Source organism: Anas platyrhynchos, chromosome 2 (assembly GCF_047663525.1).
Source record: "Anas platyrhynchos isolate ZD024472 breed Pekin duck chromosome 2, IASCAAS_PekinDuck_T2T, whole genome shotgun sequence".
NCBI classification, from domain to species: domain Eukaryota; kingdom Metazoa; phylum Chordata; class Aves; order Anseriformes; family Anatidae; genus Anas; species Anas platyrhynchos.
This window is the reverse complement of record NC_092588.1, coordinates 112,757,809-112,779,223: the sequence shown is the minus strand read 5'-3', so window position 1 is coordinate 112,779,223 and position 21,415 is coordinate 112,757,809. Positions and strand designations below refer to the sequence as shown.

The 21,415-nt window shown below is 37.5% G+C and overlaps 1 protein-coding gene across 1 annotated transcript in view; it reads left to right on the top strand.

Annotated features, from left to right (window-relative positions):
• Positions 1 to 21,415, top strand: part of COL15A1 (collagen type XV alpha 1 chain) — a 110,446-nt gene that overhangs the window by 50,819 nt on the left and 38,212 nt on the right. The window contains exons 12-18 of the mRNA XM_072033357.1: positions 683 to 751; positions 6,620 to 6,655; positions 10,430 to 10,492; positions 11,367 to 11,402; positions 11,494 to 11,577; positions 18,179 to 18,244; positions 19,852 to 19,887. Coding sequence (XP_071889458.1) covers positions 683 to 751; positions 6,620 to 6,655; positions 10,430 to 10,492; positions 11,367 to 11,402; positions 11,494 to 11,577; positions 18,179 to 18,244; positions 19,852 to 19,887 — 390 coding nt within the window. The remainder of the gene's footprint in view (positions 1 to 682; positions 752 to 6,619; positions 6,656 to 10,429; positions 10,493 to 11,366; positions 11,403 to 11,493; positions 11,578 to 18,178; positions 18,245 to 19,851; positions 19,888 to 21,415) is intronic.

The window sequence follows — 21,415 nt, the reverse complement described above, 5'->3', positions numbered from 1 at the left end:
TTCGAATTCAAAGTTGACCGTAATATCAACAGGAAGTTGGACTGGGTAGCCTCTGAGGTCTCTCCCATCTTAATTAATTCCACAATCTTTGGCAGAACAGTTCTTCCCTCTCCATTTCAGTCAGCTGCACTTTAGACAGCAATTCACAATTAAACTGTGAAAGTCATGAAGGACCTTTATTTTTGAATAATGACTGTTGCTCTTAAAAACCAGCCTGCAAGCCCTCCCTGCCTTAAATCAGTTATGTAACCCTTATTAGTCATTACAGTATTTCAGCAGCAAGGTGACAAGAAGTGCTAAACAGAAAAATAGTACTACATGTTTAAATGTAGCACATAAAGCAGAGATCCTCTCACAGGTGCCTGTTGCTGCCCAGACTCAAGTGCCAGAGATATAAAGTCAAAGTGACAAGTTTGTAAAGACCAGAGTTTCTGTATGAAAGATCAACATGCTCTTATCTCATTTGAAAAGAGCCTGTCTCTAGAACACCATATGCTGATTTAAAATAAAAGGCTAATGAGAAAACGTTATCTATTTATCTATCTTTCTATATATATGTTCAACATCTGCCTACTTTTTTACAGGACTCCAGAAATATTAGCAGCTGAAAAAGAAAAAAAAAAAAAAAAAGAAAAAAAAAAGATTAATTCTTAAGTTCTGTAGTGTTCTTCTCTTCCATTAGGACATGGAGGGATCAGGGATTATTGGCTTGCTAAGTGAATCCAGAATTACAGGATCAAGAGTGCCAAAGGTAAGTGGATATTCTGAGAGAGGGAAGCATTGATTATTTTTTTTGTCTGTTTGTCTGTTTCTTTGTTTTCCAAAAGCAAAACTGTCATCTCTCCGCTTTTTGGAAATGCATAGACCCAATCAGCTATAGACTAACTGCACTGCACTGGCTTCAGTTGCTCTAGAATGATATCAAATTAACTGTGTCCTAAAGAATCTGAAATATATTTCTCTGATACCTGGTTAGCTGATGATTTTTAGAGAATTGAGTGGTATCTGTTTAAGAGATTAAATGATGAGATAGAGTTTCTACTATCTTGTTCTCTGTTTCCTCTTATCCCTTAATAGATGCCCTTCTTGCATATGAAGATAATGAAACTGAAATGTTATCATTTGACAATAAGATGTGAATAGTCTGAAAATACCACTTAAACTAAAACATTGTTCCCAGTAGTATGGAAATCATTACCAAGAACAAGGAATGTTTTTTCCTCCATCAAACTTGTCTCAGGATATTTTTGTCAGTGTGAGCCATTCTAAAACACTGAGTACTTACCACATTTTATCTTAATTCTTAACAAGTAACACCAAAACTACAATCTATTGTGACTTGCCCAAAGCAGGCAATTATCTAGTATTCCTCCTCCTAGAACTCTCTGCATTGTTCTGATTTGGCCCTGCCCCCATGCTCACTCTGAAAGAAACATTTGAACACTCAAAATACAGCTTTGAAGGAATGAGTCTTGTTGCCCAAGTCTGGAGAAAGTACTGCTGAGAAAGACTTTGGGATAAGGTAGATGCCAGACTGAATATTCAGCAACAGTGCACTGTCACTGCAAATAAGGGAAACCTTGTGCTGCAATGCACCAAGAAGAGCATGGCTAAAACTTATAAAGATGTTATTATGTTATTATTATTCTCTTGTACCCAGGGTTAGTGAAGTTGCAATTGCGGTGGAATAAGAGGTGTGGGGCTTTTTTTTCTTTTTTTTCCTTTTTTTTTCTTCTTTTTCTTCTTTTTTTTTTTCTTTTTTTTTTTTTAGTTTGTTTTGTTGTTGTTGTTTGTCACCCCACATCAAGAAGGATGTGGAGAAGACAGACGCAGTCCAGCAGAGACCTGCAGGGTCAGAGGCTTCAAGCATGTGACTGGTGAGGAAAAGATGAAGGAGCTCAAACTGGTTATTCTGGTATAAAGAAGACAAAGCTGTGATCTAAGAGCTGCCTACAATTCTCTGAAGGGCAGTTGTAAAGCTGATGAAGCCAAACTGTTCCTCATAGCACCAGAGGGTGCATCAAGTGACAGTGGTCTAAAAACTGCATCTTGAGAGGTTCAGGCTAAACCTTAGGAGAAACTGGTCCACTAAGAGATTGGTACAGAATTGTGGCAGGTTGCCCAGAGAGGATGCAGAAGCTCTCCATTGTTGGAGATTTTCAAGACCAGGATGGACAAAGTCATCATGGACCTGATGTATAGGTGGTGATGTTTCCAGTTCAAGGGGGACACTGGATTAGATGGCCTACGGAGGTCCTGTACTTTTTCTGTGATTCCATGAATCTTCAGAAACGAACTGGAGCCAGTAACAAGTAGCCAGCTCTTTATTGTGCTGGTTTAGTAATTCTGAATCACTGAAATTGTAGCTGTCTCAGTTACAATTACAATCTTAGAGACCTTTCCCATTCTAATATCTTTTCCTAGCTACTAAAAAAGTGTCCAGAAAACTATATTTACAATAATAGAATTCATTAGCCAAAACAAGTTAGTGTCCAAAATTAGATGTCCAAATCTGGTTCTGAAATTGCCCATTCTGACTTCCCTAATTGATAGACTTATTCTTGCTTTTGATTTTGTAATAGACATGGTTTCCAAGTCACTCTGCTATAAATACTGAAAAACATCTTATTGCAGCTGAACAAAATTCTGGAATTTCCTTTTAATCAGGAACAGGTTTTATATACTTGTTGGTACTGAATAAAAGCATTATGAGTCACATCCAGTGATAACTCCAGAGGTTCCAGACTGTGTTTGAGAGAAAACAAAGTATCTGCTTCTAAGAGAGCTGTAACTCAAAGCAGCTGCTAAGAAGTAAATTACAATTATCCCCACTATATAGCTATCCAATGATTTTTTTATTCATCCTTTATCATAGAAACATGGAACTATAGAATGGCTTGGGTTGGAAGGGACCTTAAAGATCATCCAGTTCCAACCCCCCTGTGATGGGCAGGGATGCCTCCCACTAGATCAGGTTGCCCAGGACCTCATCCAACCTGGTCTTGAACGCTTCCAGAGATGGGACATCCACAGCTTATCTGGGCAACCTGTTCCAATGCCTCACCACCCTCTAAGTGAAGAATTTCCTCCTAACCTCTAACCTAAATCTCCCCCCTTTTAGTTTAAAGCCATTCCCCTTGTCCTGTCATTATCTGACTGAGCAAAAAGTTGTTCTCCATACTTTTTATGAGCTCCCTTTAAGCAGTGAAAGCTGCAAAGATGTGTCCCTGGAGCCTTCTCTTCTCCAGGCTGAACATCTCTAGGTCTCTCAGCCTTTCTTCACAGGAGAGGTGCTCCAGCCCTCTGATCATCTTTGTGGCCCTCCTCTGGATCCACTCTAACAGTTCCATGTCTTTCTTGTGCTGGGAGCCCCAGACCTGGATGTAGCATGCCATGTGGGGCCTCACACATTTTTAAGAATGTAGTGGTTATGTTTTGTCTAACAGACAAAATATATATTTTTTTTTTTGTTAAAACTTTTTGTAATAAAAATGTGTATTAATAGAATTATTTCTTATCCATGTCAGAATGGTGCATAAATACCAATGGGGCACTTAGACCCCAAGACACCTGCTGTAACATGGTACTTTTGTTTAATTTCTTAGGAAGTTTGGCAGTTCCTCTTTGTTGCTCAAAATAAAATTTCGTCTGGTAGAGTAGCTAAAATTTCCAAGGTTTCTATTCTTTTTCTACCACAGATCAGTGTAAATTTTTGTTGGCGGTTTATTTGACAGTGTCTTCTCTTCATATTCCAGATGGAGATGACTCAATCATTTGTTGGATTTCTTTTTTCCATTCTACCCCCTCAAATGATCCATATTGGGACAGTTAATTTTGCCTTTAAAGGATCATAATTGACCTTTACAACTGACAAGTAGAATTTGCATTCCAAAAAGTATGTTTCAAGCTATTTTTAGCCTGGCAAGACATTACCATATTGCCTGTACTCTGTTAATACAATGTAATCTTATACAAGGAGGCAAATTTAAAAAAAAAAAAAAAGTAAACAATTGAAAGTAATCCCTTGCAACAAATGTACTTCAAGAATTTAATACTTGCTACTGCATACTAGTACTTTTTTTTTTTTTTGAAAGTATTAGAAATAAAGTCATTCTAAGAAAAAAAATACCTTTAGCTCTTTTCATGATATAAATCAAGGCACTATTTACTAGAACAATGAATATAAAACAGTGCTTGTATCTTACTACTTTGTTTATATTTCTGATCTCGGATCCTCTTTTTGTAACAGCTGCTATTATGATTTTTTATTTTTCTGAGAAAATTTGTTATGAAATGTTGCCTGGATTTGCCTGTAAATGCAGTGAGATTTAATAGGGTTCTGCAGAACGACATGGACAACATTTGGACCAAAAGTACTGTATGAACAAGAACATATCAAAGCTAGCCTATTTTGCTTCAGAGTATATTTTTGATTTCTATATTCCCAGTATTTGCTTTTAAAAAAACAACTTTATGGTTAACATTTATATATGGGGTAAGTACTAGATTAATTGTGTTTCCTTTTACACTGACTGGATAACACAGAATGTGTATTAATAGAATTTATTTTATTTCTTATTTATTTCTTTTCTATAAATTATTTCTTATCCATATCAGAATGGTGCATAAATACCAATGGGGCACTTAGACCCCAAGACACCTGCTGTAACATGGTACTTTTGTTTAATTTTTTAGGAAGTTTGGCAGTTCCTCTTTGTTGCTCATTGATACTTCATTCTGGTTTCCAGGAGTTTGCATGTGTTTTGTTATAAGAGGAAACTGTAGGAAGACCTTCTGGTGTCATTTGTGATAAGTGATAAGAAAGTGATGAGAAAAGATTCTGAAAATGTTGGGGGAAAAGAGAGAGTTGTGCTTTGCCTTCTTTTTTTCTTTGAGCTCAGCTGTGACAGAATTTTTCCATCTTGATGCTACTGTTGGTTAAATAAGCCATGTGGAAAAAACAGAGAAATGTGAAAAAAAGATAAAAGGGCATATTCCCAAAATGGAGCCTTAGCCAGGAAGAGTTTGCTTCTAATCCTATATGAAGATTTAGTACCGCTCAATTTAATAGTACAGCATGGCAAAACCTTTTCAGCACCTTCAATCTGTTGTATGAAGTTAAAGATGTTCCATGTCTTCATTGCCCTGGGAAATGACAGGAACACTGAGATAGCATGAAATGTAAAATAATAGGTTGTGGACTCCACCCTCTCTTCCTTAAATTTATACACAGCACAGGTCACTGATTACTCAGAAAGGACATTGTCAGCAACAGCTGCATGCATCTCTTTCATAGAACAATGCCAATCTAAGATCTGTCCAGTCTGCTATATGTAGGGTCTAGTGTAGTGCTCAGTTTACACAGCTGCAAAAAGTCCCTCCACTGGGTAACAAGTCCTCCTGTTAATGTTGGAAGACAGCATTACTTATGAGTATGGGGATAGCATGATGATGCATTTATGAACATGACTAGGACTGAAAAGATAGTCATAAATTTTGACCGAGAGAGTTCACCACCAACTACACTAAGTTTATGGTTGTTTAAACTTGAGTCATTCATCCCCAAGATCATGGAGACACAGAAAGGAACAGATTATGTGTTGCTTAATTTCTTACAAAATCAGATACACTACAGAAAATCAATATAAAGTGGCTGTAATACACTATAATTCTCATGGGGATGAAATTTACACCCACTTTTCATGGTTATAAAAGACCTCACTAGGCAACAGTGGCAAAATACAACAGCTACCCACTTCCAGAAAACAAAGGCTGATAAAGTTGTGTTTCATATCTCCTTAATCCTTCAAACACCCAACAGTGAAGGCCTGTTGTGACCAAAGTTTAATGTCTTTCCCAACAAATAAAGACCAAATTCTGCTTTTACAGTTATTATTATGAAAAACTACTTTCCTTTAAAAAAGAGTCTACAGTCTTCATTAACTTAAGAATATAAACACTCCTGAAAGACTGTAAGCATAAACATGACATTCCAGGCAATGGCAATAGCTTCTTGATGTTTTATTCCTTTTCATATTATCCATCTCAATTAAAATGAACTACATTGCATATTCTTTGTCTAGTGAAGTCAAGAAATCATGTCTACTCATAGCCAGAGTGCTGCAGAGTAAGCCCTGAAGGTGGAACAGGACAGTACTCATTACATTACTTGTGGTATGACACAGTGTCTGGGTAGATGGGGAGAGCAGTAGTACGGAGGAGGCTAATTTAACTGTATTGAAGCAAGAATGTGGGTCATTTGTGGATGCACAAGATCACTGTGGCACTGGTATATCTGGGGAATGTTACTATATTCACTTTCCAGACACCGAAAGGAAGGTTCAGGCATGCAGATTGGTGCATGCACAGCAAAAGTAATGTGTGCTAACCAGAAGCACTTATGATGTAGGTTGCAACTGGAAGGTTAAACCCCCAGAACTGGTTCACAAATGTATATTGAGCATCACTTTACCAAAAATGTGCTCTGTTTTTATTAATCTTTCTACTCCATCCAGTCTTTTTTTTTCCCCCCCTAAGGAAAGTAACATACATTTTAAAAATCCTTGTAATCACCATTCACTTTGATCTTTGAGCTCCACTTACTGTGTCTCTGTTTCAGGGAGAAAGAGGAAATATTGGTCCACCAGGTTCAAAGGTGAGAAATTCATATAGCTTGATCTAAAACCTCACTCATTTCCTCCTCTTAGTTTCCTTTATATGGGAATAATAAGGGGGCAATGAACATTTCTTGTTGCTCTGTCAATTTATTAAAGCTCGGGAAAGTTTTTCTGGAAAAACAGAACCTTTCTCTGTTGAGTTGTGAATGTCAGGAGCCAGGTAACCTGTTGCTTAAGACTTCTGTTTAAAATATGGTTAAAATTATATTTAAAATCCAGTTATTTAAGTGTGTGATGTCATGGTGTATTGTGAAGCCACTTTCGTTTTTGGCAGAACAAAAATGAAAATAAGCAAAGTTTATGTGAAAACTGAGTTCTACCTGTTGTCCCATTCTTAATAACAGGGTTCATAGCTAGCACACCATACTAAAGCACTCCACCACTACAGTACGTATCTGTAGTACAACAGTAGATTCATTTGTGTTGTGCAGAGGTCTCAGGATCCATCTACAACCCTAATCCAGTGTTCCACACAGAGGCCACTATAGTTCCCTATTTCTGTGCTAGAGCTTGCCATTTTCCTGCAGCCAGGTTACTCCTAATCCAAATGGACCATTCAGAAGGTACAGGAATGTAGAAATGTTGGCTGGAAGAACCCCAGAGGTCATCTAGTCCAATATCACACTTAATGTGGGATTATCACCAACACCAGATCATATCAGCAATGAATTTGTTTGGCTGAGTCTTAAATAACTCCAAGGAGAATGCAAAAAGTCTTTGGGTATCCTGTCCTGGTGCTTCATTATCCATCTAGGAAAGACGGTTTTCCTAATATGCAGCAGGCGCCTCCAATCTGGAATTTGTCCTAGCTGTCTAATTCACCCCATGAACCAGTGTGCAAGCTAGACCTGCTCCTCTGGATCAGTTCAAGCTCTAGCCATGCAACATGGCATCAAAAGCAGCCAGTTGACACTGGTTTCCACCATGTTAGTGCAGAAGTTAATGGTGCAAGAGTCCATATTTCCTGTCCAATCTTCCCCCTCACCATCCCTGTCTTTTCTGCTTTGAACCCTCCTTGGAGCCCACCCCAAAGTTTCTGCTCATGTCCCCGCTGCTTTCTGCATGACTGACTATGGCTGACTTGGGTGCGTTTTGCAGATGTATCACAGCAGATGGCAGCACTGGGACACGTAGAAATGAAATGAAATGAAATGAAATGAAATGAAATGAAATGAAATAAAATAAAATAAAATAAAATAAAATAAAATAAAATAAAATAAAATAAAATAAAATAAAATAAAATAAAATAAAATAAAATAAAACTCTTTTGCATTTGGCACAGCTCTAAAATTAATAGTTGCTGTATGAAACAAGAAAAAAATCATTATGAATCTACCCATTTGCTGAGTATTTGCAGAAGTATTGCCACAGTCTTCTAACAGCATTTGCTTATTTATTTTTTAAAAAACAACAATGTAGTAGGACTGTTTGACATAAATTCCATCTGCTCTGTGTATTTTAAGCATTGCCATGGCAGAGATATTTGTTAGTGAAGTAACTAAAGCTGATACATTAATGCATAGGACTGTAGTTTTAAAATCTTCTTTTTTATCTGCTTGAGGCTATAAATTACTTCCTTAATTATTATTCATACAGGTGTTTTGTCTTATGGTGTTTGTTCTAGTAATTAGTATTGATGCTACGACAGATACATTTCAAACACATGCATATATTGTAAGTGGAATGGCTACAAAGTTATTTAAGAATAGTCAATCTCTCCAATCCTCAGGTTAAAAACAAAAGAAAACAAAAGAAAAAGAGGAATGTATTTTAGTTCTCTTATATTTGAGCAAAGAGCAGCTCTACAATCTTAAAATACGGGGGGGAGTTGGAAATGAGGATGTCTCTGAATAACTTATTTAATTAAAGCATCATACCTATACTGTATTATTCTTCCAAACTAAAAATCATTAGGAAAATCAAATGATGAAATTATTCAGGATTTGTAATAATAGGAAGTTGATCTACACGTACCAGCATGCCTGAAAGGATGGCATATTAAATCTTTTATGATGGTAGTTCTATAATAAGGCACAAGTAGAGAGAGGATTTTGAGCCCTATAAATTGTTAATTTGAACTTCTTCTATCACACCAAAAATGCAACACAGAAGGCTATTTGACTTTAGATGCTTTATGGATCTATTGTTCTTTTAGAGACTCCAGCAAAATATTACATAATTCTTGGTGGTTTTACTGGATCATATCTATGCATCCTAGTACCCTGCCTCCAGAAATAGTCAAAAGTAGATACAGTTTGAGCAGATGCTTAGATGCTGTTTGAGTTTAGAAAAGGACAAGTAGTACACTGAAATTCTCTTCTGCAAGAACTTGATACCTTCCCTGGAACTTACACAAACTTTTATAATATATGATATCTTGTGTCAAGGGGCTCTGTCAACTTAGCTACACATTGCACGAACCTCTTCCAGCTTTTTTCATTTGATGCTCACTATTTCTTCTATTAGACGAGTGAATCCTTAATTCCTCTCTCCTTTTAGAATATAATACAATATTCTTCATCCATCTCCTCATTTGTCTCTTTTCCAACTAGATGGCCCTAGCTTACACCATAACATCTCATATAGACGTCATTCTGTACCTTTCATTATTCCCATTGCTCTTTCTGAAGTTTTTCTATTTCCACTAGAACTCTTTTAAGATGAAAGAACTGAAACGATCCACAGTATTCAAGTTATGGGCATACAATAAGCATATGCAGTGGAATAGTAATGCTCTGGGTTCTTCTTTCTTTCTTTCTTTCTTTCTTTCTTTCTTTCTTTTTTTTTTTTTTTTTTTCTTTCCCTGTGCCTTTTATAATAATCTTTATTATTCAGTTTACCTTTTTGACAGCTACCAAGCTTTTACATGGAATTGTCTATGTCTTTTAGATTGTCATGGTACTATCTACTGTAAAAGCCCAGAAGTAGTTTTTCTGAAGCAAAACAAAATGTAAGAACAAAACAACCTTTTCCAAAAAAAAAAAAAAATCAAATGAAAAGAAAACGCAAAACACTACTGAAACAGCACAGGACTAATCTAGCACTTGGGTGAATCATTAAGCTATTCTGTGTAATTTCTTTTGCTTTTTCATATGACAGAGAAAAACAGATACAAATAAAAAGAGAGTTCACTGTTTAGTTGTTCCTTTAAGAATTCACAGTCTTCTTTTATCAATTTTTTCTAGGCAAAGTTCATTATCATTACTATGGAATAATTTCTTTTTTTTTTCCCCATAGAATATAGAGTAACTGATCAGATTCATAGCAGTAAAGTTCAGTCCTCCACTAAACTAGAGCAGGAGCTACCAAACTTTTTTCCCCACATCCCAATCCCTCCCCCTCTCTCCCTCCCTCCCATCTACGTTCAGTATCTCTGCTGCCTCTTCATCCAGTTTGAGAGTCACTTAATCGAAAGGGTGGGAATAACCCACAATAAAGCTTGAGGGAAAGTAGCAGAATTCACCCTTTTGCTAAGCAGAGTTGCAAACAATGATGATGAATAATTGAAACTGCATTTAAAAAAAATATATATCTGGAGAGGAGGAAATAGCAGGAGCAGTGCAGAGGGCTGATGACTACTGAGAGCTACTGATCCTAACTCCATGGAACCCCCCAACCTACTATCTAGTCCACTCAGATAGTATGTCCCTTTAGGAGCAGTATGTTTTTATGAGATCTTGTAGTTTTTTTCTTGTAGTCTTTGTATTAGATCATGTAGTTTATCTTGAATAACAATATGTTTTCTGTGGTAGGGACTGCCAGGTACAAAAGGAAAACCAGGCTTTCCTGGCATTGATGGACATCCTGGAAATATGGTGAGTAGGGATATCATATCCCGTGATCACCTAACACACACTGGCTCCTAAACTTGTGTCTTGAGGTTCATCAGGATCCCTCTGCAGGACTTGGTAGCAGTATATGGAGAGCTGGGTCTGGGTTTGTCCTACCTAACCTGAAGCATACGGTTTAGACACCACACACCACTCAAAAGTGATACAGGCCTCTCCAGGGGCCAGTTCTCATTCTTCAATTCTCCTTTTGTTTTTAATTATTCAGAATTTATCTCTGCTTTTAATTAGATGGAAACCAAAAAATAATAAAAAAAAAAAAATTAGATGGCTTTAATGTATTTCTCCTGCTTAAGAGCCCCAGGGACTTCAAAAATTCTTCAGCTGGGAAGTCCTACAGCTCATTCCCTGCCACTTTCCTTTCACTCATGCCAAACGAGCTGTCTACATGTCTAGTGAGTCATATTGAAGGGCTGATCAAGCTTAGAAATAACTTATCTGAAAAATGACTGTTTAGCTCACCTGTATTTCCCTGCCCAGTTCACTGGGCAATCCAGGACACAACTGAGGCAGTCAGTGCTGAAAAAGGAAAAAGCAGCCAGGCATGGCTGATTTCACTACACTGAAAGAAAGGCTTCTGTAATTAATTCCCAGCTAATGAAATGGTGTGTGCTCATTTGTTTCTTGTTTGTGAAGTGTCAAATGTGCTGACAAATAATTTTAAACATCATGCCCTCAGTGGATCTGAGTGGAAATAAGCTTGTCCCATCTGTGGTTTGAGAGGCTGGTGATCATTCTGTACCTGTGTTTTACTCTTGTGCATTTTCTGAGGATAAAGAATTCTCATTTTCGCCATTTTCCTTTTAAAATAATTTCTGCTTGTTTTTATTATCATGTGCAGGGGCCAAAAGGGGAGAAGGGTGACCCAGGACCTCAGGTGAGATTGGGTGGATTTCATTCTTTCTGAGAAATTTGTGAATTGTAGTGCTTAGTAAATGGGTTTTCCACATGTAATGCTTTTAAAATAGGGTGAACGAGGACAGGATGGGAACAGTATTGTGGGTCCACCTGGACCACCAGGACCACCAGGACCAATCATAGCAATACCTGAGGTAAGTGCATTTGTCAAGGTTCAAAGTCTTTGTAACCCCACTTAACATGAAGAGGGCACAAGCGGTTACCTACCTGTCAATTCTAGTGTTGATGTTCAGGTTTTAAGTCTGCTCCTCAAAACAAACAAAAAATCTCAGTATGGGAGGACAGCATAGATAAGAAATATAAAAATATTATTGAAGCCAACATAGCAAACTAATGACTAGTTTGCTGGAGGTTGCATGACTCCCTGTGTGTTGTGGTAGGCAGAGTCCACCACGTCTATCTAATGTGTAGATAGGCCTGAAGAAACCATCCTCTGAATTCTCCACAATCTGTGTATGAATTGCCTTCATCATGTGTTACAGAAGTGTGTAGAGCCTAGTAGAAGCTGTATTGCATCAGGTATATTACAAATCTGTACAGAAACACATTTCCTTCTCTAAATATATTGGAGGTTAAGAAGTAAGCTCCCATACAAAGTAGGGTGCATACACTTTGTGTACTTGACATACATTTGTAGCAAACAGGCTTTACACACATTTGTAGCAAACAGGTATTCTGTGGAGGTACAGCAAGAGCTATTTTTGAGACATCCTCGTATGCTTCAAAATCTACTTGCTGTTAATCAGATGATTTCTCTGAGGACTTGACAAGCTGGATTTGAAACGGTTGATTAAACTTGTGTGTATGTGTAAGTATATGTGGGTATATATGACAATGAGTTCTACTTACCGCACAGTTTGTATAAGAACAGGATCTTTGCTTAATATATATTTGCTGAGATAGAAGATTAAATTATCCAAATTCTGTTGACAGAGTTTTTCAGAAAAACATCAGACCTCATATGTAATTAACTTCAGAAATGTAAAGAACTACTGCAAGCAGACCTAACAATTGCAGTTAGAATTACAGAACTAAAATAAATACCAATACCATCTGTTGCAATGTGGATATTGTTTTGACCTTGGTAGAGTAGCAGACATCAGTTAAGTGATCTAAGTGATCCATAGCACATCCCGGGAAATCATTGCCCAGGTCAGGATGTATTAGTTCACTCACTCAACTATTGTTTAAAGAAAGACAATAATACTTCATTGGATATAGAAATCAAATGGACTGAACCATCAGAGTAGGAAGGAAGTCTTCTTTTTAATGTCTTAGTGGCTACAACTAAAGCAGTTTTATACCGCTTGACAATAGCTAAATAAATTAAAGAGTTGATGAAGCCTCAGTATTGCTGTAATATTAAGATCTGATCTGGATGGTTGTGACTCTTGGCCAACCTTCACCATTAGTTGTCAAATAGTAAAGTAGGCATTGGCTTCGTCCTCATTTGATCTTGTTTTCCTCCTCATTTGATGTTCTCCATGTGAACTGAGGGGATTTGATTCCTTCGGGAGCCAATTCTAACACTGTGAAAAGATATGATAAAATAAAACTGAGGTCTGGCTTCTGCATTCCCTTTTGACATCTGTGGGTCTCAGAAACTTGCAATCTTCTCTCCCTCCTCTATTCACTCCTTTAATCAGTTAGGAAGTCTGCTCTGAACTATCCTGTATATATACTAAAAAACAAAAACAAAACAAAAAAACTCAGTTTGCTGCTAATTTGGTATTCAAAAATACTAATTTTTTATCATAGAACCATAGAACAGCTTGCCACCCACTAGATCAGGTTGCCCAGGGTCTTATCCAACCTGGTCTTGAACACTTCCAGACTTCCAGAGATGGGGCATCCACAGCTTATCTGGGCAACCTGTGTCAGTGCCTCACCACCCTCTGAGTGAAGAATTTTCTCCTAACCTCTAACCTAAATCTCCCCCCTTTTAGTTTAAAGCAATTCCCCTTGTCCTGTCATTATCTGACTGAGAAAAAAAATGTTCTCCATATTTTTATGAGCCCCCTTTAAGCGGTTGAAAAGCTGCAGTGAGGGCTCGCTGGAGCCTTTATCTTCCTCGGGCTGAATATCCTCAGCTCTCTTGGCCTTTCTTCACAGGAGAGGTGCTCCAGCCCTGTGAGCATCTTTGTGGCCCTCCTCTGGACCTGCTCTAACAGATCCACATCCTTCTTGTGCTGGGGGCCCCAGACCTGGGCACAGTACTCCAATTGGGAGGGCAGAGCAGAGGGCGACAATCACATGCCTCAGCCTGTTGGCCACCCCTCTGTTGATGCAGCCCAGGATGCAGTTGGCCTTCTGGGCTGCAAGTGCACACTGCTTGCTCATGTCAAGCTTTTTGTCCACCAGAACCTGCCAGTCTTCTCCACAAGGCTGCTCTCAGTGAGTTCTTCATCCAGTCTGTACTGACGTCTGGGATTGTCCTGACCCAGGTGCATCACCTTGTGCTTAATTTTGTTGAACTTCAATAGGTTCACATGGGTACACTTCTCAGGCTTCTCCAGGTCCCTTTGGATGGCAGCCCTTCCTTCTGTTGTATTAACTGCACCACTCAGCTTGGTGTCATCTGCAAACCTGCTGAGGCTGCACTTGATCCCACTATGTCGTTGATAAAGATATTAAAATTTAAAATATATTGAACAGTTTAAAAGATATTAAACAGTTGATTTAAAGTTATTAAACAGTATGAGTCCCAGGACTGACCCCTGAGGGACACCACTCATCATCATCCTCCACCTGGGCATACAGCCATTGACCACCACTCCCTGGGTGCAACCCTCAAGCCAATTCCTTATCCACTGAACGGTCCAGTCCACCTATCAAGTCCATCTCTCTTCAATTTGGAGACCAGGATGTCATGTTGGACTATGTCAAAGGCCTTTAGAAGTCCAGATAGATGACATTGGTCAGTCTTCTATTGTCAGCTAACACAGTCACTCAATCATAGAAGGCCACCAGATTGGCCAAGCATGATTTGCCCTTGGTGAAGCCATGCTGGTTGTCTCAGATCACCCCTTTGTCTCATATGTGCCTTGACATTGCCTCCAGGAGGATCTGTTCCATGATCTTCCCAGGTACAGAGGTGAGGCTCACCAGTCTGTTGTTCCCTCTGTCCTTCTTTCTACCCTTTTTTAAAATGGGAGTGATGTTCCCTTTTTTCCAGTAACCAGAGACTTCATCTGACTGCAAGGACTTTACAAATGCGATGGAGAGAGGCTTGGCTACTACGTCAGCCAATATACAGCTAACACTACACATACATACAGTGTATATATAAAATATATAAAGTAATATATAAAATACTAAAAATTCTTATCCTGTATTGGTTATTTTGTTCTTTTGGAGAGTAATCTGTGATATTCTATGCATTTTCTTGCATCATAACCGGTAAATGATAACTAGTAAAACATTAATTTTTGCTAGGATTTAATCACTCTGAACTATCTTAGTTGGAACTAAGATACTAACTAATTTAGTTGGAAACTATACTGAAGTAACATTGAATTGAGAAATTTCATTGGATTTAAATATAAAATGTTTAAGCAATTAATTATGCTTTGCTGCCATTCTTCATACATAGTTTATGTACACAAACTGAATGAAAGCTCAGTTCCTGGAGAAAGGTTCATGTCTGGGGGGTGTAAAGCAAATGTCAGAAGATTTTGTGTTACCCCTTTTTTCTGTAATTGTATTAACGGCTTATTCACTCCATTTGTCATGCTAAAAACTATTGTTTCTACCTCTTTATAACAGTGAAGAAAAACTAAAAAACAACACTGTCCTTACTTTTTAGACAACACTTTCTAAATTCATTTGATGTGCTGAAAATTTATGTTGCTAAATTGAGGCTAATAAAGCTGCTTGCAAATCTGAAAAGAAAGTTAAATAACTATGTGCCTGGTGCAATCTTTTTCTCTAATCATCATTTTTGCACCCTGTATTTTCATATCTTCAGCACTTTTTAGACTTCACTTATTTCCAACCATACTTTCCATTTGCAGCTAAACTCTATTTCTAAAACATACAAAATGCCTGCTCCCAAGCTCAGCAAGGCCTTTGGAATGAATACTCAGTAATTCAAAAATAAATAAATAAATGAAAAAAAAAAAAAACCTCAGTAATTCTGTACTGAAAAGACGGAGTAAACCCAGGGCTCCTGGACTTCTGCCACCAGCTGTAGACAAAGCAGAACAATTTCAGCAGCAGAACTCTTATTACTGTCATTAAAGTATAGACCCTGTCCTGCTCCCTCTCTGGGCAAAGTAGGACAAGGAATGCAGTGCAACCAACAGCATCTTGCTACCCCTGGAGCAACCAGCAGAGAGCTTATGCAGGCCAGGAGAAGGACTGCTGCCTGTAGGACTTAAAACAGTCTTTTTACTTGCTTCAGTGACAACTTTCCAGAGTTTTCTGTAGAACCTGAGGACAGGGAGAAGGGAGCAGCACCCAGTAGAAGTAACAGGCTTTAGCTACATGAATCATGATTCCAACAGGACCTCAAAATACAGAAAGCTGACCATGCGTTGCCATGCTCAGATGGATATGATAGGATATGATAGAATATGACATGTGATAAGACCAAGTAGGTCTGTCCTCTCTTGTGCCCTTCCTCACATCCTAGATTAGAAAAAATAGTATTCAGAGACTCACATGATAATTGGAAGGGACCTCTAATGACCATGTGGTCAAACCGTCTATTCAAACCAGGAATTTAACACAAGATTTTTTCAAACTAATTTCATAGTTAGATCCTGTATACTATATTCATAACAAATTATGAAAAGGACTGTAATCTGGTAGTTATCATCCAGACATAGTTACATGAAGAAAAGGTATTCAGATTTCACAATGCCTTGTTGAAAACATGCTTATTCATGTGCCAAGTAAATCCTGCTCTTTGAAGACATGTCCTGCCCTGGCCTTGTGAAATTCAGAATATTTTCATTACATTGAATAGGAATACACGGCTGCACACAGAGCATGATCTTGAAATGGATGGTGTGTCTTGCTGCTAAACCAGTGTACTAGTTCAAGACTGTAACAGTATTCGCTACATATTTCTGAATTCAAAACAAGGTTAGAAGTCACCCTGTTGGACTGTTGGAGTGAAAGAAATGAAAAAAATCTCTTTCATCTACAGCATTTATGTGGAGCAAGCAGTTTCATACTGCCCTTACTTAATGTATGACCACATGATATAGTATTGGGAACATTTATTTAAACCAGAAAGTTGGCTGTCTTGAAAACAGAATGAAAGCCTTATCAAAACATTAGGATAAGGTGACTGAGAGCAGCCAAGTTGGATTTACTAAGGACGAGTCATTTCTGACCAGCATGATCACCTGCCTGTGGCCAAGGGATGGACACCATCCCCTAACTTTTTTGATGCAGTCTCCCATAGCCTTATGATCACCAAACTGGTAACCTATGAATTGGATAAGAGGATGATTAAAAATAGGTGGAAAATTGGCTCGTCTCAGTTGATGAACTCAGAGAGATGTGACTGACATTCACAAGACTGTATCAGGAATATCAAGTACAACTGTGGGCTTCCTAGTACAAGAAAGGTATTGACATAGTGAAGCAAGCCCCATGAAGAGACACCAAGATGGTCAGGAGACCAGAGGACATGGTACACAAGAAGAAGTGGAAACAACTGTGTTTGTTCAGCCTGGAGTAAAGAAGGTTAAGGAGAAAATTTGTTGCTCTCTACAACTACCTAATTAGAGAATACAGAGATGGAGCCACCCACTTCTTAGAGGTACATAGAGTTATCATGAGACTTTAATCAACACACGTTGGAAAATGGGAAATTCTGATTAGATAAAAGCAAAGACTTTTTACCCTGAGGATGCTCAAATACTGAATCTGGTTGTTCAGGATATCTGTGGCATTTACATGGCATTTACATCCTTGTAGTTGTTCAAGCCTCAACTGGACTTGACCTAATTTGATCAGCTTTGAGCAGGAGGTTGGACCAAATTACTTCCAAAGGTCCAGGTTGACCTTCTTTATTCTCATTCTACAATCAAAATCTGCAGATGTCTGAGCTACTGCAGACCTCACTAATTCCAGGACAGGAAGAAGTGTAACAACATTGTTATCATTCTGCTCTGTTCAGGTTTCTGGAGACTCAGAGCGCATTAGCTTAGGTGCTGCTCCACATGCATGTGACTACACTTTTTTGGGGATCCAAGCTAGTTTCATTGATTGCTCTATATTGCACCAAGTAGACACAGCAGCATGATCAGATCTAATTTAGGAGTCACTATATTGTATGATGCAGACATATCCAGAATAAAAACCTCAAATCTACAAGATAGATTGTGGCCAGATAAATTCACCATCTCGGAATGCCAGTGACGTATTGGGGTATAATACTTTTATTTTGATCTTTATTGTGGAGAAATGACCTCAGACTACAATATATGCTGTAAAAGTTTTCAAATTAAAAATATATGGTGGTCAGGTAGTAAAAGCTTTTAAAGCATTCTGAAGTCCTTACATAAGGAATGAAATGAAAGTGCTCTATTTTGTTATTCCAGGTGTATAACAAAAGTTAAAAATAGCTTATACATATCTTTGGCCTTACTTGTAGTTTTCTGCCCACGTTTATAATGGGATACACAGTTTAAACTGTGTGCAAATTTCTAAAAAACGTATGAGTACTGCAGATAACCAGTGTGATATTTGAAATAACCTGTTCCTTAACCACTTTTTTAGCTGCTACTCAATGATACAGATGGAGTTTTTAATTTTTCTTCAGTTGAAGAACTGGTCGGGCCTCCTGTGAGTATATGTTGCTTTATTGAATCCTCAGAATTGCTCTATCTTTAATGTCTCCTTTTAAGTATCATCTAGAGCTGAGTTTCCTGTGCTTCAGAAATGTGTTTATAACTCCTGCAACAAGCTGTGTGGGAGTACTTCAGGGCAGAAATGAATTCTGTGTGGATGAATTAGTTCTTATATGTTTATCTGAAAGAAATGAATTGAAGGGGTTGGTTTAGCTCTAAATCTGAACAATATGCTCAGAATGACAGAAATGTGGAACTGATGCAAAAATAGGGATGTACATAGCATTTCCTCCACCTTTTTGTATTCTTGTTTTTCAAGTCATGAAATGTTGGGGTAATGTATTTCCCTCTGTTCTGCTTGTGATTGCAACTAAGAATAGTAGGCTCACATGTTTGAATTTTATCTCACAGAAATTATAGCTGTGGATGGTAAATTGTAAATCTCACAAAAGAACAACAGATTGGAAATTTCAATTTCTGTTTTATAGCAGTCTAGCTGCAAAAAAGTTTGGTCAAATATTTGAAGTGCTGGATGCTTCTTTGTACGGATTCCAAATTTCTAGGACTAAATCCACAGAAAAGCCTACGTTCTCCAGCCTGTAGAGTCTATTCAAAGTTAGGCAGAACTTGCCTGAAAATCTACAATATATTGCACTTCACAATGTTTAAATCCCACAGTGTCTTGCTTCACAGTGTTTCAGTTGCTGACTGGTGTTTATTTTATTTATTTATTGTCTATTTCTTCTTTGCGAACGCAGTTGTCTCCCTCACATTCAGTCCCCGATGAAACAAGGAAGATAAGCCTAACCCCTGCACATTATAGGATGCCAGGGATTAATAGAATGGTCCCTTGTGTGAGTTCTGGTATTGCAGGTAGTTGGCATTCAAGCCTTAGACAACGGGTTCTCAAAACATAGATGAGTAGTCTCATAAACCCAGCAGAAATTCATTGGTTTTCAGTAGTTGTTATGGTAAGAAGTAGGTCCTGTAGGTCCAGCCTGAAATGTAGTTTTAACTGGAAGGGCATCAGAACCTCAGTTCACCATAGTCAGGAGGGAGGTTGGGGTATCATGGTGACCTGGGTAATGCACGTTCAGGTGACTTAAACTAGAAATAAATTGTGTTTCTGCAAATATCACAGTGGGGCAATCTTAAATATGCTCAGTACAAATTCAAATCCATGTTTATATTCACAGTATAGTGGACATCCTGTTTCCTATCCACAGACAACTCAGAGTGCAGTGGCAAAGGTGGAAGGGGTCCTGTGATCTCTGTGATGGGTTGTGTGAAAAAAAATAAAATACAAAGAAGTCTGACTTATGGTTGCATGCCTTTAATATGTGGAAAATGTCACCTTTCAGAAGCCTCTCCTGGATATTTGTCCCTTCCATTTTGGAAAGTAAATCCTAGTGTCCCAGAAAAAGTTAGAAACATAGAGTGTTGTGGAGTGATAGCAGGTTTACCACTGGCTGAATGAAATTCTTAGTCCAGTTTCAGATCAATTAATATTCATAAATTAGGCTATACACTGAAAGTGCATACTCTGTTTTGCAAGTCTGTAATATGTGTTTGTAAGGGAGTAGGGTTTTTTGCATTTTGCAGGGTCCAGATGGCAGGCCAGGTCTACCAGGATTTCCTGTAAGTATTATGTTCCTGGGATCTAAGTATTTCTCAATATGCTTTAATATTTTAACATTTATATTGTACAGAGTTTATACAAAGTCTGATACATTTCTGTATGAGACTGTAGTTTTTATGGAACCAACAGTTATGGTAGAAATTAACTCTGCTGGAAATGAAGTATACTATGATATACATAACTCATTTCTGCTTATCTGAGAATCAGATCTGCAGTTTACATGTAATTGAGTCTAATGAAAAATTGTTACCTAAAGAAAATTCCTGTGCAGTTTAGGAGAAACAAATGGAATGAATGGGCTTCTAAAAATTATATTCAAATAGCATATGGAATAATATTATTTGTTACGTATTTTTGTGCTGTTGCTGCATTTTTTTTGGTCAATACTAGAGAGCTCTGTAAAACCTTATCAGGTTTATGATTTCTTAATCCTTTAGAGTAATACAAAGCTTATTTTTTATTAATTTTAGTAATTTTTTTAAAATAGTATTTCAGCATTCCAGTGCATTACACAGCCATAGTTTCAAAAGGTACATTATATTATGCTACCTATTGTGCTCATACTGCTGTTCCATGAAACACTACCTGGCTTGTAACTTCTAACAGTATTATTTATACTATTATATTTATGTTATATCTAATTTAGTAGCATTATTTCCCCCTGTTATGGTTGTTTTACAGTTCAGATGTATGCAGATGTTCTCAGGGCCCTTTGTCTATTGCCTAAGAATAAGGAGAAAACTGGGAAAGCTGAAAAATGATGTTAACAAAACGTTGGCAACTAGCCCAAAGTTCTACAAAGGTTGTTTGCTGAGTCCTGGGCATGGTGGACTGCATAAGAAAACAAATAAAAATTAAAAAATTAAAAATCTTTAAAATACTTTTCAGTTGAAAAAGAGCTGACAACATTTAGAAAGTGATATAATGAATTGTTAGTCTTTCTGTTATTAACAGAATTTCTTCATAAAAAATACCATTCTCATCCTTAAATCAGGTCTTTACTTTAACTCTTCACTAATGCAGAAATCATGTAAATTTGAATTTAGCTCTTGATGGGTAAAAACTAAAGTGCTTCTACACGTGTTTATAATGGAAGACTAAAACAAAATATGATCTGAGAAGAATACTTTCACAGAAACGATCTTATTTTTAAATATATAATCTCTCTATATAAAAACATAATTTTTATTGTACTGTTTCTTAAAAATACAACTTCAGAAAATCTTTTGGAAATCAGTGTCACTGAATGACCATGGAAGGAGAGAGAATAGAGTAAGGAAGAAAGAGAATTTTAGGCTGATTTTCCACTCTTATTAACGTATGCATATTTCTCTTTGTGAAAGTGTGTATCATCTACACTCTGATAAACAACTTTTTTTCTTTTTCTATTTTTAACAGATTATCCCTATATGATATTTGTTTTTAAAAATTTGTTGATTCAGACAGCAATTTAGTCTTGTAAGTCTAAGATTTGTAATACTTGTAAATCAAGTCTTAGACTGCAACCGGAGTGATTCAGGTTCAAGT